General features: G+C 45.2%; 1 protein-coding gene across 1 annotated transcript in view; it reads right to left on the bottom strand.

Moving 5' to 3' along the window:
- The window catches only part of LOC126101219 (roundabout homolog 2-like), a 348,383-nt gene that overhangs the window by 23,174 nt on the left and 308,942 nt on the right, over positions 1–16,267 (bottom strand). Inside the window, exons 15-18 of the mRNA XM_049911911.1 lie at positions 13,804–13,966; positions 13,613–13,722; positions 3,597–3,744; positions 1,317–1,444 (exon numbers count right to left, since the gene is read on the bottom strand). Of these exons, the coding sequence (XP_049767868.1) occupies positions 1,317–1,444; positions 3,597–3,744; positions 13,613–13,722; positions 13,804–13,966 (549 nt within the window). The remainder of the gene's footprint in view (positions 1–1,316; positions 1,445–3,596; positions 3,745–13,612; positions 13,723–13,803; positions 13,967–16,267) is intronic.

The following is a 16,267-nucleotide window of genomic DNA, read 5'->3' as shown; positions in this document are numbered from 1 at the left end:
AGAGAGCGTTACGGCTCTAACTGTTCATACTAAATAAGTACTTTTGCACTACTTTCGATACAGCCACGGTATCCAATTTTGAAAACTATTGTTTAACACGATATTAGAGTTATAGCAATGAATCTGTTTATCAGCAGTCATTCGTTGATGAGTTCCTCGTAGCACTCACTTATTAATTTAAGTCTCAGGTGCGACGTTTCGAAACAAACGTAGCCTTAGGCATTAACTGCCTTGCAGCAGTGGTAACACCGGTTCATCTACATCTACATCTACATCCATACTCCGCAAGCCACCTGACGGTGTGTGGCGGAGGGTACCTTGAGTACCTCTATCGGTTCTCCCTTCTATTCCAGTCTCGTATTGTTCGTGGAAAGAAGGATTGTCGGTATGCCTCTGTGTGGGCTCTAATCTCTCTGATTTTATCCTCATGGTCTCTTCGCGAGATATACGTAGGAGGGAGCAATATACTGCTTGACTCTTCGGTGAAGGTATGTTCTCGAAACTTTGACAAAAGCCCGTACCGAGCCGTCATATCACCGAAGTTAGGCGCTGTCGGGCTGGGCTAGCACTTGGATGGGTGACCATCAGGTCTTCCGAGCGCTGTTGGCAAGTGGGGTGCACTCAGTCCCTGTGAGGCAAACTGAGGAGCTCCGATTTCGGAAACTGACATACGGCCGGGAGCACGGTGTGGATCACACGCCCCTCCATATCCGCATCCAGTGACGCCTGTGGGATGAGGATAACACGGCGGCCGTTCGGTACCATTGGACCTTCCAAGGCCTATTTGGACGGAGTTTAGGCTTTAACACTGTTGTAACATTGATATGACTGCACTTGTGCATATGACGTATCGGGGCGGCCAATGGTTTCTTATACTACCTTTATTAGGATTGAAATAAATGGCGGTAGCTCCGTCATAAGTTGTATAAAGAAGTATGTTCTTTATTTCTTGATGGCTACTACTTTCGGGCACCTACGTTCATTTTCAAACCAAACGTATCGCAAGTGTGACGATACAGGCTAATGCCTATGTATAAAAAGTGCCCCTGCAGTTACGATTAATGCGAATATATGGCCGACTTAACAACAGTAAATAGGATTATTTTCTAGGTTCATTGTCCTCTGCTCGCTCATTTCGTTTATACCTATAATTATCCACCGTGTATAAACTTGAAGGAACACAATCCATTTGATTGTTTCCATCATAATCAAATATCAGAAAATATTTAGAATGATATTTGAATTTGTGCTGCACTCACACTGTTCGTTGCTCACTAGTTACCAGGACCCCAGATAGAGAGCGTACGTCAACTTACCGAGGGGTGATGATCCGGCACCATTGTGTATCTGACTGGGTCGTTGTACACGGAGCACACGCTGGCGTATCCGTCTTCACACAGAGAACTCCTTCTGTCAGGTGGCACTGGCCGTATGTTGAAGTCGGCTGAAAGACAGACGAAAGCCTTCACACTACATTCAACACAAAAATCACGTGTCTCACTAACAAAAAGTTTATTCGCAAGAGAAGCTGCAGTTCTGACACGTTAAGTGAAAGGTTCAATACGTAATGTAATAAAATGTAATTTACAGTTGTGCGAGTAGCATTGCAGAAAAATATTTACTGTAATGTTTAATTTTTTTTGGAGCTGGATTTCACGTCCTCAATAACTACTGACTCGTTAGAGATACTGTAATCACATTTTCACTTAGGGAAATGATGGCCAGGGACTCATGAAAGAAAGACCAACATGTTTCCGCAAATTTAATGATCACCGAGATGGCGGCATGAGCGTAGTTTTATATTAATGGAACTATGGTACTTTTCCCGCCGTAATAGCTGGTGTGTATGAAACTAATTCCAATGTGTAGCTATTTTGTAGGTCTGACAAGTATCCACGGAATAAATACGTATTGAATTTGGGGATTTTTGTTTTGTTGCTGAGGAAATTTGCACGGCACAATCTGAACGGAAACTAGTGCCGCCTAAGTTATAGTACGTGATGCAGAGATACTGAAACGTATTTGCTGGACTGTATTCGAGGACTGATTATGAAAAGCAGGGACTCATAATACACAGAGACAACACTACTGGCCATTAGAATTCCTACACCACGAAGATGACGTGCTGCAGACGCGAAATTTAACCCACAGGAAGAAGATGCTGTGATATGCAAATGATTAACTTTTCAGAGCATTCACAAAAGGTTGACGCCGGTGGCGACACCTACAACGTGCCGACATGAGGAAAGTTTCCAACCGATTTCTCATACGCAAACAGCAGTTGACCGGCGTTGCCTGGAGAAACGTTATTGTGATGCCTCGTGTAAGGAGGAGAAATGCGTACCATCACGTTTCCGACTTTGATAAAGGTCGGATTTTAGCCTATCGCGATTGCGGTTAATCGTATCGCGACATTGCTGCTCGCGTTGGTCGAGATCCAATGACTGTTAACAGAACATGGAATGGGTGGGTTCAGGAAGGTAATACGGAACGCCGTGCTGGATCCCAACGGCCTCGTATCACAAGCAGTCGAGACGACAGGCATCTTATCCGCATGGCTGTAACGGATCGTGCAGCCACGTCTCGATTCCTGAGTCAACAGATGGGGACGTTGCAAGACAACAACCATCTGCACGAACAGTTCGACGACGTTTGCAGCAACATGGACTGTCAGCTCGGAGACCATGGCTGCGGTTACCCTTGTCGCTGCATCACATACAGGAGCGCCTGCGATGGTGTACTCAACGACAAACCTGGGTGCACGAATGTCAAAACGTAGTTTTTTCGGATGAATCCAGTTCTGTTTACAGCAACATGTTGGTCGCATCCGTGTTTGGCGACATCGCGGTGAACGGATATTGGAAGCGTGTATTCGTCATCGCAATACTGGCGTATCACCCGGCGTGATGGTATGGGGTGCCGTTGGTTACACGTCTCGGTCACCTCTTGTTCGCATTGACGGCACTTTGAACAGTGGACGTTACATTTCAGATGTATTACGACCCGTGGCTTTACCCTTCATTCGATCCCTGCGGAACCCTACATTTCAGCAGGATAATGCACGACCGCATGTTGCAGGTCCTGTAGGGGCCTTTCTGGATACAGGAAACGTTCGACTGCTGCCCTGGCCAGCACATTCTCCAGACCTCTCACCAATTGAAAACGTCTGGCCAATGGTGGCCGAGCAACTGGCTCGTCACAATACGCCAGTCACAACTCTTGATGAACTGTGGTATCGTGTTGAAGCTGCATGGGCAGCTGTACCTGTACACGCCATCCAAGCTCTGTTTGACTCAATGGCCAGGCGTATCAAGTTCGTTATTACGACCAGAGATGGTTACTCTAGGTACTGATTTCTCAGGATCTATGCACCCAAATTGCGTGAAAATGTAATCACATGTCAGTTCTAGTATAATATATTTGTCCAATGAATACCCGTTTATCATCTGCATTTCTTCTTGGTGTAGCAATTTTAATGGCCAGTAGTGTAATTATTCTAACCATACGGTTGATGACACATTTTACGACTTTACGTTGCGATATCGTCATTCTCTCGATAGTATGCAGTAAGACAGCAGTGCAAAGCTGTTTCGTACCTGTATCAACCCGTGGCAGGTGAGTGAGAGGCGTCTCCTCCCTGGAACACGAGTTGTGCCCGCTCAGAAGCGGAGTGTTCGCATTGCACTCTTCGGCTCCGTTGAGGTTGCTCATCTTGCCTTCATTGGACACTCTGCGGCACTGCGGCTGTTGGCAGAAAAAGGATGATACTGTTAGCAGTGACCGCAACCGTGTTTAATCTGGACGTATTATGTTACACAACTCTTTATTGTTCCCAAATTAATGAGGGGATAGACGGTCTTTACAGGATTACATAGGGATTATTCGTTACGTTATTAGTATCTATAATGTAAGTTACTGAAATGTTTACTGTCTAGCCCTTCGTTATATCACGTTTTCTTAATTAAGTGATACGTTGAAAATTTAATCTACTAACTCTTACTGTACGCATTGTCAGTCGCTGTAGTCACTGCGTCTAGATGTTGCCTAGCAACAGTCACGTTTAAGTGCCAGGGAACATTAGCATGCGGAGTTATTTCAGGTGTGGTTTTTTTCTTTAATAACAGAGGTAAGCGGTGTACGAGGGGGACCCAAAAATAACCGGTATTTCTTTCTAGAGAGCATATACTTTATTGTTTTCAAATACAACCTTAATCTCCTTCGAAATACTCTCCATTATCATTAACACACTTGTGCAAACGTTCATTCCAGTGTTCGAAGCACCTTTTAAATTCGTCCTCTTTTATATCTGCCAGCATTTTCATGACATTGCGTTTTACGTCTTCCACATCCGCAAAACGCTTCTCTCTCAAATCTTTTCTCATCCTCGGGAATAGGAAGAAGTCCGAGGGTGTTAAATCCGGCGAATAGGGCGCGTGGGTCAAGGTAGTCGTCTTCGTTGAGACCAAAAACTGACGAACGCTGAGAGCTGTGTGCGCGGGAGCGTTGTCGTGATGCAGGAACCACACGCCAAAACCTCACAAAGCCGTACGTTTTCGCGACAAACTTTTGCGAAGCCGTTTCATAACCTCCAAATAGAATTGTTGGTTTACTGTCTGGTTTTCAGGGACAAATTCAGAGTGTACGATCCCTTTGAAGAAAAAAAAAAGAAAAGAAAAACAGATCAACATCGTTTTCAAATTTGATTTCACTTGTCAAGCTTGTTTTGGTCGAGGTGAGCCAGGTGACCTCCATTGTGATGACTGTTGTTTACTTTCTGGATCGTACCCATAGCACCATCACTCATCACCTGTAATGATTTTGTTGAAAAAATGTGAATCATCTTTGAACGCATCCTTCATTTCGAGACAGGCTTGAACGCGACGATCCCTTTGATCTTCGGTAAGAAGCTTCGGCACGAATTTTTCTGCCACTCTTCGCAAATCAATGGTCAAGATGCGCTGAATTGAGCTCCAGGACAACCCCGACAAGTTCTCGAGTTGGTCGATTGTTCTGCGTCGATCTTCACTGATGAGATCACGGATTTTGTCTTCACTTCGAGCAGTTGAAGGTCGACCGGAACGGGGCTGATCTTCAACCACCATTTCTCCCTTTTTGAACCGAGAAAACCATTCTTACACTTGCGTTTTACTAAGAGCATGTTCTTTGCAGTCTGTCTGAATCATCGCAACAGTTTCTGCTGCGTTCTTGCCGAGCAAGAAACAAAACTTCACTGCCTCCCGTTGTTCGTAAGAAATAGCCATTTCCTCGTGTCACGTCTGCACTGTACGCACACTCAAAGAACTGCCAAAGAAGTCAGACTTCTCACCGTTGGCAGAATGACTCAGCAGAGCTCCTACTACAACCCTCTGGCGGCGCAACCTGCTGCTACAAGTACACGATGTGCAGCATTACGATTCCGGCTACTTTTGGGTCCCCCCTCGTATTACAACTCTTTGCAGCTTAAGAGTTATTTCCGTTCACAGTAACGGAACATTAACAAGATCCGAGTATGTGTCTGTTATAAAATCCACAGATTACTGCTGAATTCATTAATATTGTTTTAACTTCTCGAATTACATAGGTCTTTGAGTACAATAGTAAATGAAAGAAAAGCGTAAGTGTTGCTCTCATTGCTATGGAGATGTTTATAAAACTTATTATTGCGCGGCTGGTATTCGGCATTAGAACTACTCGATGAGCCAAAACATAACCGTCTCTTCAACAGCATTTTGGTCCACCTATGGAACGCAGTACAGTAACAATCCTACGCAGCATAGATAAGACAGATCCTTGGCAGGTTTGCAGAGGTTGGTGGCATCAAATGTCTACGCACAGATCACGCAAACCTCATAAAATTCGGGCTGAGCTGGCGGCCGATGCCACCCCAGATGTGTTACGTTGGAGAAAATTTGGTGCCAAGACAGCAACGTGAGTTCACTGTCACGTTCCTCAAACCATTGTAGCACCAGTCTGGTCTTCTCACATGGGAAGTTTTTTGATAAAGCATGCCACTGACTTCGGGAAAACGTCAAGCAATAATGTTTGCACGTTCCAGAGCTGTCATGGTGCCTTTGATTACTACTACAGGTTCCATGGACGCCAAAGGGAAAGTCACCCGTAGCATAATACCATCCCCACCGGTCCGTGTCCGCCATCTGAGTAGGCAACACGTTTCCATTGATCCGTGATTCAGACTTGATGATGCAGTCCTCACTGCAATCGTAAATAACAATGTCGTTGGGTCAAGTTGGAAATGCTCAGGGGAAGTCTACTGCGGAGCCCAATATTCAGCAACGTCGGTACGCTCCGACATACGTATACCTGCAACAGCGCTGTCCTCTGACGTCATCTCCTCCACTGATCACTACACTAATTCGCACAGTGGGAAAGGGGCCCGCCTCCGCTTTCTGTGATGAGGCGTGGATGCCGAACACGCTGTCGCCTAAATGTGGTTTTGCTGTGCTTCAACCAATTTGAGTGTACGCCCATGACTGTAATATGCGAACAGACGACCAGCTTCATCGTTTCCGAGATGCTCATTTCCCATAAGCCACGCCATAACAATCTGCTCTTGTGAAAGTTGCTCATGTCATGGGAATCCCCATTTGCGGCCTGTGTTGTTGCTAGAATGATTCTCCGTCTGCCTTCTTCAGAAATAATGTTCGTCTGTTGAGCTGTTTGGTGCTGTGTTACACGAAGGTACTACCTACATATTTTAATTGATAATATCTAATCTGTTGTGGACCACTACCTTCTTTATGCTGACCTAACTGTCTCATGAGAGCACTGGGTGATTGTCGCAACTTACTATACAAATGTTCTGAGTGATCATTGAATCTCTTGATCCCTTATTTTTCCCCTGCAGCTTTGTGAATACAGCAAGACGGAAAGTAGTTGGGGACGTGTTATATGCACTGGAGCACTTTATTCTGGCAGCGATGGATTTTATCAGTATGAGTTTTACGGGACACACATAGTCTGTAAATGATTGTGTCATCGCTCGCAAGATCTTCAGTATGCAGTATTCAGAGAGGGCAGATATCTCATAAAACAGCAGTTAAAAGTCTCCCAGGATGACAGAATTTCTTCCAGGTGTCTTCGATGTTATGTTTCCACGTGAGCTACTGATCAGGAGCGATTCTTTATTATTTTACACACGACGTCCACGGTATGCGGGTGGGAGAATGATGTCTCCTCTCAGTCTGGGCCGCCGCTTTGTTAACAGAATCACCTGGCTGTTGCCAGCGTCAAACCTAATACGTCAATTTGATGCCCATTCCGAGTCTCTCCAGGTCCAGCACTCCGCGTACTATCACATCTGGTCGTTTGTGTCTGCACATCAAGGCAGTACTGTCTGCATCGATTAATTTGATAGCATCGAGTGACTGCTGTGTAGGCAAGACAAAATCCAGCACCGAGCATTGAAGCACCGCAGCAAGTACATTTCTGCACGGTGAAATGGCGTCCCCAACAATGAAGGAGCGACCTTGTAGATAGGTGATGAGAAGTTGTAACAGGAAGCTCGGTAATCCCTGCGGGAATAGTTTCTAAATCAGACCCTGATGCCAGGCGCTGCCAGTGGCACAGGACACATCTAGGAGGATCATGACACATTGTTTCCTGCAGTTAAATGCTATGGTTTTTTCTTTCCACCAGTCATAGGAGCTGAGAGGCGTGGAGTGTCATGCCAGGAGCCCGATCTGCTCCCGGGACAACACGGCTACAGTCGTTATTGAGCTGCGGTAGCAACATCCTCTCGGACACCTTGCTCACCTCGGAGAGGAGGCTGATAGTCTCGTAGCTGGTAGGATCTGCTCAGTTTTTCCCCGGTTTTGGGATTGCTATTACGACTTTCTTACGAGATAAAAGGATACTTCTTATGAGTCAGGATGCTGTTAAAGATACGGGCAATGTATGTAACGCTCGCTAGCGGCAATTCTTGGGCATCCAGGCGTTGATTTGATCATTCGCATCTTCCTATGTGGCAGCCGTTTGAAAGTTCGCTGTGATTGTCTCCAGATCGTCTTCTTCCGGTTCAGTGGACATATAGCCGGCAGCTTTGGCAGAGTGGTTCTAGGCGCTTCAGTCTGGAACCGCGCTGCTGCTACGATCGAAAGTTCGAATCCTGCCTCGAGCATGGATGTGTGTGATGTCCTTAGGTTAGTTAGGTTTAAGTACTTCTAAGTCTAGGGGACTGATGACCTCAGATGTTAAGTCCCATAGTGCTTAGAGCCATTTGAACCATTAGTGGACATATAAACTTGGAGTCGTTCCTCCACCAGTTGAATATGGGCGTCGTTGATGTCCTCCATCATGGGTTTAAAGTTGTTTTCAGATAGCTGTAGCGTTGGCTTTTCCCATTGGAGCGTAGGACTGACCAGCAGTAGTTGTTAACGGTGGCATCTTGGGCTTTCTCTTCGTAATGAAGTGGGCTACGTCCCATGCAGTGGCATCATGTTGAAGTGCGGCCATCTTTTCCACCCACCTACAATTTCAGTGGCTAATTAAAGACGTCCTGATTTGCCGCTGAAGGAGATTTTTAACTGCGTGCTGTCTTGTAAGGCGCCACTCCTTGTTCGGTCTGTTACTCTTTCAGGTAAGTCGAAGACTTCCAGCAAGATTGCTGGGTTCTGTGTTAGTGGAGTGGAAGACATAACTGCCACAATATTGGACGTAGATAGACAATTGTATTATGCATACTGGTGCCAGCTTGAAGTACATGATCACCGATTTTGCTTTGCAACTGTCGGCGGTATTCGTACGAGTTGGCTTTTAGCTGTGTTAAGACGCCTTTTTATGGTGGTGAATTTTCCCTCTGTGGAAAATACCACGTGGGAGTGATCAGAAGAAAGTATGTGTACGACGTCCGCAGTAATGAATCCAGGAATTCACTTGACGATACAGACATCGAATACATACGGCAGGTTTCCATTGGCTAAGTAGCTGTGGAGTTCTTCAGGTCCACATACTTACACTCATTAGTGTTCTGCTACTCAGTGTTAGGTGTGGGCAGTGCGAGTGATTGTCCAGTATTGCCACACCGTGGCATTAAGGTCCCTTCCCTCTAGTTTCGAGGAGGTTAGTTGCATGCCCTTTAGGGCAACGAGGATGTTGGCTTGTCTGGTCTTCAATGCAAATGAAGTGGTTTCTTCGTCGTGTAGCGCTGGCTTCGGTGCAGTGTAGTGGCAGAGCCGGTTCCTGACCTAGACAGCAGTTCAACTTCCAGCTGTAGGGCGTCGGTGCGAGAGCACGCACGGTTGGGACCGTTGGTTCGCAATGCAGGTTTTAATAAGATTCAGCCACCACACAAACGTCAAAGATCAGGTCCTTCATGAATTGCGTGAACATCAGTAGGTGGTCGTATGTGCCGTTGGCATTCCAAGTCGAAAACCTGATGACTTCAGTTAGCTTATTTCTAGGTATATCCAGCTGGTTGATTCCGCTGGTTATCATCAACTTGATTCTGTTGGCTTCTTGTACCGTCGTGGCTATGACTGATGGCAGCGTGGGAACGGTTTCTTTATTTCAGTAACAGTTTACGAAGTGCATGTACTAGTCCAGTAATCTCTGAATGTTCTGCCGTGGTCTGTGGCAGGACGTGGGACTGTTGTCTTGAAGTTTGCTCCTGGATGAGTCTCAGTACTGCATGAGCGGCAGCGGCTGCACCCGTGACAACATTAGGGACTAGCTGATCTCACCTATCATAAGTATGGGGGATGGAACTGATGTTTTCTGTGTGGATGGGGTTGTGGTGCAAAAATGATTTTAGGCAGCTGGTAGTTGTTGGATGCTGTCTTTTTCGCGGCGTCCTTGGGCTTTAGTGAAGAAGACCCGTCTGTAAGCGTCTGTCGTTTTTGTACCTGATGTGGCCTCTGTAAATGGATGGATGTTTGCCTTCTATTGCAACATACCGCTGGAGATGCCGAATTTAGTGGACATTGTCCTCTGCAGTATCCTTGGTCACATTTCACGCGTCTCGGTGCCATTGGACAATGACGCGCCAGATATTCTTGGCAGATTTAGCATTGGACTGGGCCTCTGCTAGATCGTAATTTGTCATGAGTGACAACTTTTCTTCAGTGACAACTAGGTTGTAAGATCTCTACTTGTGGAAAATTTTTCTGTGCTTCTCTGTACCCGGAAGGCTTCGGCGAGACTTTCTGTGAGCGTGGAATCTTGAGCCACTCAACAATTGTGGTGGAGTATCCCATTTCTTCCACATCTGATTTTACACCGTCGTGAGGGATAGTCGTGGGGAACATTTTAATGGCAGCACCCATCCATTCTGCTTTCACAGTCGGGAACGTGTTACACGGAATCCTTTCAGCTACAATCATACCTATCCCTTCAGCTACGAGAATATCTAGTATTTTGGCATAATCAGCAGTGCTCGTAATCATAAACTTTAATTTGTCTCCGCCAACTTGTTTGGCGGCGAAATATCTACCGCAGTACATCTTTAGGTAAGTATTCAGCTTTTTTTAGTCGTCCGAGTACTACAGCGCTACAGGTGAGATCTTCTCTAATTGTTGTTGCTGGTGTGTTGTTCTCCAGCACTGCTTGTTGTTCTGCTGGCTCTTCGCTGCGTAGGGCGTTGAAAGAATTATTTGTTTCTAGCGCAGGTGTTCCACGCTCTTTCCTCAGTCTGGTTAGCTTCTTCCTAGGTCACTTCCATCGGTGCCACCTGAGACTAGCGGCTATATCGGAATGTTTACTCTTGGAGTCTCAGGAAAATTAATGCACATCCACGTTGCCTTCACTGACTGAACCCATACCAGGAAACGTCTCGCATTCCGGCTTTGTATATCGCGTCTCGTTAGCCGGAGCGACTAAGGGAGCCGCCGAGTACGGAAACTCCTTCGTCATCGAGGCAGGTGCTTTGACCGCATGCGTAAACGACACATCCTTTTGACTCGAGCTCGCGAGAACCACGAGAATGATTCACAGTCGTCTCTGTTTCGCTTATTATGATGACGCTATCGTAGCAGTTTTAGGTGGGGAGTGAAACTTTCTGGCAGATTAAAACTGTGTGCCTGACCGAGACTCCAACTCGGGGCCTTTGATGAAAGGCAAAAGTCCCGAGTTCGAGTCTCGGTCCATCACACAGTTTTAATCTTCCAGGAAGTTTCATATCAGCGCACACTCCACTGCAGGGTCAAAATTTCATTTAGGTGCGGAGTGTTTTGAACTATGGTTGCGTTAGATACCGGTAGTGGTCGGGCCTGAACAACCACTGCCAACCGCAGAAAACAATTACGCTGTAACCACTACCAATTGCTTTGTATATTCCAATTAGCTTTGCGTTGTGTTTTCTTTCCAATTTTGTTAGAGTAAAGAGACTAATCGTGATGCATGAAGGGATTATTCGAATGAAAATCTCACCACTAGAAAAGGAATCAGCGACCGTTATGTCAGTTCTGTTTTCACGAAAGCACAGAACGCGGACGTAGGATGGCAGCCCTTCGAGAGGGAGGCGGTGTTTATTCCCGCACACTGCTCCTCGCCCCTCGGACAGAGAGTTCTAGTTTGTTTATGGGCGCTGCCGACTGCCACGATACACTGCCCGCGTAATATATACTTTCCTTATCGAGTCAGCCGGCCGGTGTGGCCGAGCGGTTCTAGGCCCTTCAGTCTGGAACCGTGCGACCACTACGGTCGCAGGTTCGAATCCTGCCTCGGGCATGGATGTGTGTGATGTCCTTAGGTTAGTTAGGTTTAAGTAGTTCTAAGTTCTAGGGGACTGATGATCTCAGAAGTGAAGTCCCATAGTGCTCAGAGCCATTTGAACCATTTGAAACTTATCGAGTCACGTGCCTGCAACGCCACCAGGCTGCATTCAGTCGCAAGGCGGGCAATGGTCTTAATGTCTGCCTCATCACAGTGAGCTCCGCTTGGATAAGTATTGACGCGAGAGTATGACAGCTGTTGTTGCTACTTCAACAAAACCATCGGGGCTTTTGCCATACGTGATTCACGGAAATCACGGAAAACACAGACGGGATTCTGAACCCGCGAGTCCAATACTTAAATCACAAACATACTACAGAGGACAGTTGCCGAGTACTGGCTGATGTGCTACATGTCATGCAATTGATCTTTTGGGCAAATGACATCACTGACACTTGCAATGCCGAACTTCGAGAGCAAGTTGAGTATCTCTCGTTGCTTTTTGGAAGTGAACAATGAAGAATGAGTTTCTCCTTTTATCGTCCGTACTCGGCGTGGGTGTTGTGTGCTGTCCTTAGGTTAGTTAGGTTTAAGTAGTTCTAAGTTCTAGAGGACTGATGACCATAGCTGTTAAGTCCCATAGTGCTCAGAGCCATTTGAACCATTTTGTACTCGGCGTAAATAAATAAATAAATAAAAACATAAAATAAAAAATAAAAATCTACACTCTATTCTGTTCCGTATAGTCCTATTCTTTATCGTCCTATTTCATTTTATGTTCGTGACCAATAAGTGAGATGTATAATGTGTTAAGATACGCTATTACTACTGAAACGTTGCCCATCCATAATGCCTTTCTTGTAGCGTTCACTTTGTGTAGCTTCGCAGCTTTCGCTCTGCTCATGAAATACTGTGCGGCTTATGTTCTCTTGTAATAAAATGTTACTTCGATTTTATTTTATATCGCACAAATTCCTTATATAGTGAAAACTGCGATAAATGACCGGCATGATCTAAATCCCCATCAATCACGGTAGACGAATGACGGTGGAAAATATTTGTATGGTACTAGACACCAGAGTTTGTTCTTCTGTTGACAGATGTTCTTCAATAAAACCAAAAAGTAGAAAAATTCGTCCAGGTAACAGGTTATTCGCCATTCCTATCGTAGAGAATGTTATTACTATCGTTCCGGTGCTCTTCCATTGCCTCGTTTCCTGTTCGATCAGTATGATAAAACTTCCTCTGGTATTCTTCCTTCTTACATATTCTTTTCATGCAAGAGTCACCTTTCTTTATTTTCCTTAACTCTATATTGTTTTAAATATGTTCGTTTCTCATCGTTTAGCCGGCCGCGGTGGTCTAGCGGTTCTAGGCGCTCAATCCGGGACCGCGCGACTGCTACGGTCGCAGGTTCGAATCCTGCCTCGGGCATGGATGTGTGTGATGTCCTTAGGTTAGTTAGGTTTAAGTAGTTCTAAGTTCTAGGGGACTGATGACCACAGATGTTAAGTCCCATAGTGCTCAGAGCCATTTGAACCATTTGAACTCATCGTTTATCTAACCACTTTCGTACAGCCTTGAACATATCTCAGGAAACTCTTCTCCAATGTATGTATGTTGTTAAATCACTCTGTGTTTGTCTTCTACGTCGATTGCAAAACTTCAAATAACGTAGAGACATATCAAATAAGATTCGTGTGATCCGCGAAATTCCTCAGAGTACTTCTTGCAGCTAAAATCCGCCAGACGTCGTGGTCACAAGTCACTCCAGTACTTATAAAACGATAAACAGAAGAATGCTTCCATATGCAGGGATGCAGCTAGACCCAACTTGGCGATAAAGGAACGAGTCAAATATTTAATCATATTTCACCATCTCATCTTGTCATTTTCCCTTACTTCTTATGTTAGGACGAAAGAGCATCTGGTGCTCGGAACGAACCTGCAGAAGGCAGCTCACGTTGCCGTTGGCCGTGTCTGAAGGCAGTGGTAGCTCCGACCAGTTGCTTCTGTGTACGTGGGTGCAGTTCTCTGGGTGCTTGCCGATGTTATCTGGAAGCCAAGATGCGACGCGTTTAGTTGAATTTACACCTTTCTGTATTCACACAGTTTACAACTCCCTGCTTGGGTTACCTGGATAAAAATTCTTGTCTTCGGAGCAAGAGCTGCTTGACATGTATCCAGCGCAAGAGTTTGTGTCCGAACTCAGTAGAACGGTATTCGCGCAGGAGCCGCTGGAGTTGGATGTCTTCATTTCCATCTCGTGATCCGACTTCTGCGTTGTCTGGCACATGTCCTGGAAATACAGTCCACAGAACTTATTATCTTCGAGTGAACTCTTAATAGAGCCGTTGTGATGTTCCTCTGTTTCCATGTTCAGTTCCTAAATAAAAATATCTCGGTCATTTTTCTGCTTTTCCCAAACGAAGTCATACATTTTCAGATTGAAGTTATGTGACTTGGACATTAGCGAGTCTCGAGCACGTATAAACTCAAATGCTAAGGATACTATTATTATTGTATCCTGCAAGAGCTTATCATTCGTAAAAATATGGTTAAATGTTGCTTTGCCAATGCAGTATTATTGTCTACGAGTGATTCAGATTTCTGGACGAAAGATAATAATAAGGTACTGCGAGGGACCTCATCTGAAATTACGTTTTCGCATAAGTGAAAAGAACTAAACGTGTATTGAGATCTGCATTGCATATGCAGATTCTAATTTATCTTTTCGTGCTTAGTTGCTTCGCTTGGTGAAGGAAACGAGTTAACTTCTATCGCAGTAGCTACAGTAGCATTTTGAACTGTAAACAACACACGTGCATTTGAGCAGTCAGTTGTGAGAGGGAGTGCTAAGTAGCGGAAGTGCAGCCGTAGCGTGTCTGCGCTGTTATGCCGCAAATCGCAGAGGAGTAACATCTCTAAATGAAGCATACTAGACATTCTCCAGAATGGTTTGAAGAAGAAAAAGCGTGTGCACAGTTTGTCCCGCATACCTTCGCCCTCGATCTAAAACAACGACGCGTGGATGCCTATCGCCACTCGACTGAATCGCAAGACGCTTTGACATCGTAACTGAAAGTCAAGCCAACGTGAAGCCCGGGGTGAACAACATCTTTAAAAAAACGACTTTTCTGGCAGATTCACATGGCTGATCAGCGCTATGGGCGTAGCGCTCGTGTGTGAGAGGAGGAGGAGGGGAAGGGGGGGGGGGGGGGTGAAATTCCACAACATCCCATTTTTCCCTACGGCCTTAAGTGATACTGACATTTTCACTCAACACACTCACGTAAACCCACACAAACCATACACCACTGACGCCAAATACAAATCAAACTCGCGCGCCCCACCCAGCAAGAACACGCTACGAAACAAATGAACACTACACGCCCACAACAACACGTAATGGCAGCGAAAGCTCCGCCTATGCTTTGAGAAATCGAAAAAGTGCTGTGCCAAGCGACCATACGTTAAGAAGTAAGCCTATTTACATCGCCTACAACACAGGAGATCTCACCACAACTTCAAAACTGTAAGTTACACGAAAAAAAGTTATACAGATTCATTTCCGTTCGCAAATGCATAACAAACAGAAAAATAAATTACGTTTTACTGTTTGCAGATGATAAGTTGAATATTGTGTAGCAGAATAGCTACCAAAAGAAATGGACAATAACATCATGTAAGGTACGTTAACTAAGGCTTACATCCACTTTTCGCCAATTAAGCTATAAATGGAAGTTTTACATAATGTTGTAAACAACACAAATGTTAATATGTAACAACTATTTTACAGTTAAAAATAAAAATTGAACCCACCGACGATAGCACGAAAGTGCTGAAACATGTATGGGTGGAAAAAAAAATTGTCTTGCATAAGGCGGAAATTCTCATTCCCGAGGCCACTAAGTTCAGAATCCTTTAAGAAAGGTAGTCATAATGACTTTTTCGTGGCAACCGTACAGTAAGATAATGGGATATTCAGGTGGCTGTCGTCTGTGACAGGCAGCATCAGGGGGATGGAGGTGTTGTCCCGCCTGAAAATGATGGATCGGTCTTTCCCTAATCCTCCTGAATGGGTTGTGGCCAAAGCCCGTATGGCTGGGTTAAAGGTCTGCGATTTCCTATGATGGCCACTGTTTTCTGATACCACTGTAGAAAACGTTCTAGACGTCCACCCAAGGAGCAGCATCTTACAGAAGTTCTGTTAACGGCCGCAAGAAATGGTCAGTGAAAATATCTGAATTTTGCTCTTGATTTTGATTGGCTGGAAGGCTTTGTAGCTCGCGAAATCAAGAAGTCAAATGCATGCGTCGTAGTGGTAGGTCGGGAGTCATGGTCCTATGGTGTGAAGCTGAGCTTTAAAAGTTGTGTATGAGATCAGAAGTTAATGATCATCGGTGATCAACTTAGTTGTTTCCTGGTTTTTGTGAGAAAGGGAGCGAGTTAATGAGCGAACATTTTGTGCGGAGTCAGAAGTCTCATATTAGAACATGGAGACATCAGCTAGCTGGCGGCAGTGTTTGATAACGACCAGGCTTAGCAAGGTCTCATGAAAGATAATAAATTCTGTCTGTTCTAGTGGAAAACTTATGTT

The sequence above is a fragment of the Schistocerca cancellata genome, chromosome 9 (genome assembly GCF_023864275.1).
Source record: "Schistocerca cancellata isolate TAMUIC-IGC-003103 chromosome 9, iqSchCanc2.1, whole genome shotgun sequence".
NCBI classification, from domain to species: Eukaryota; Metazoa; Arthropoda; class Insecta; order Orthoptera; family Acrididae; genus Schistocerca; species Schistocerca cancellata.
The sequence above is the reverse complement of the archived record's forward strand: the minus strand, read 5'-3'. Positions and strand labels throughout refer to the sequence as shown.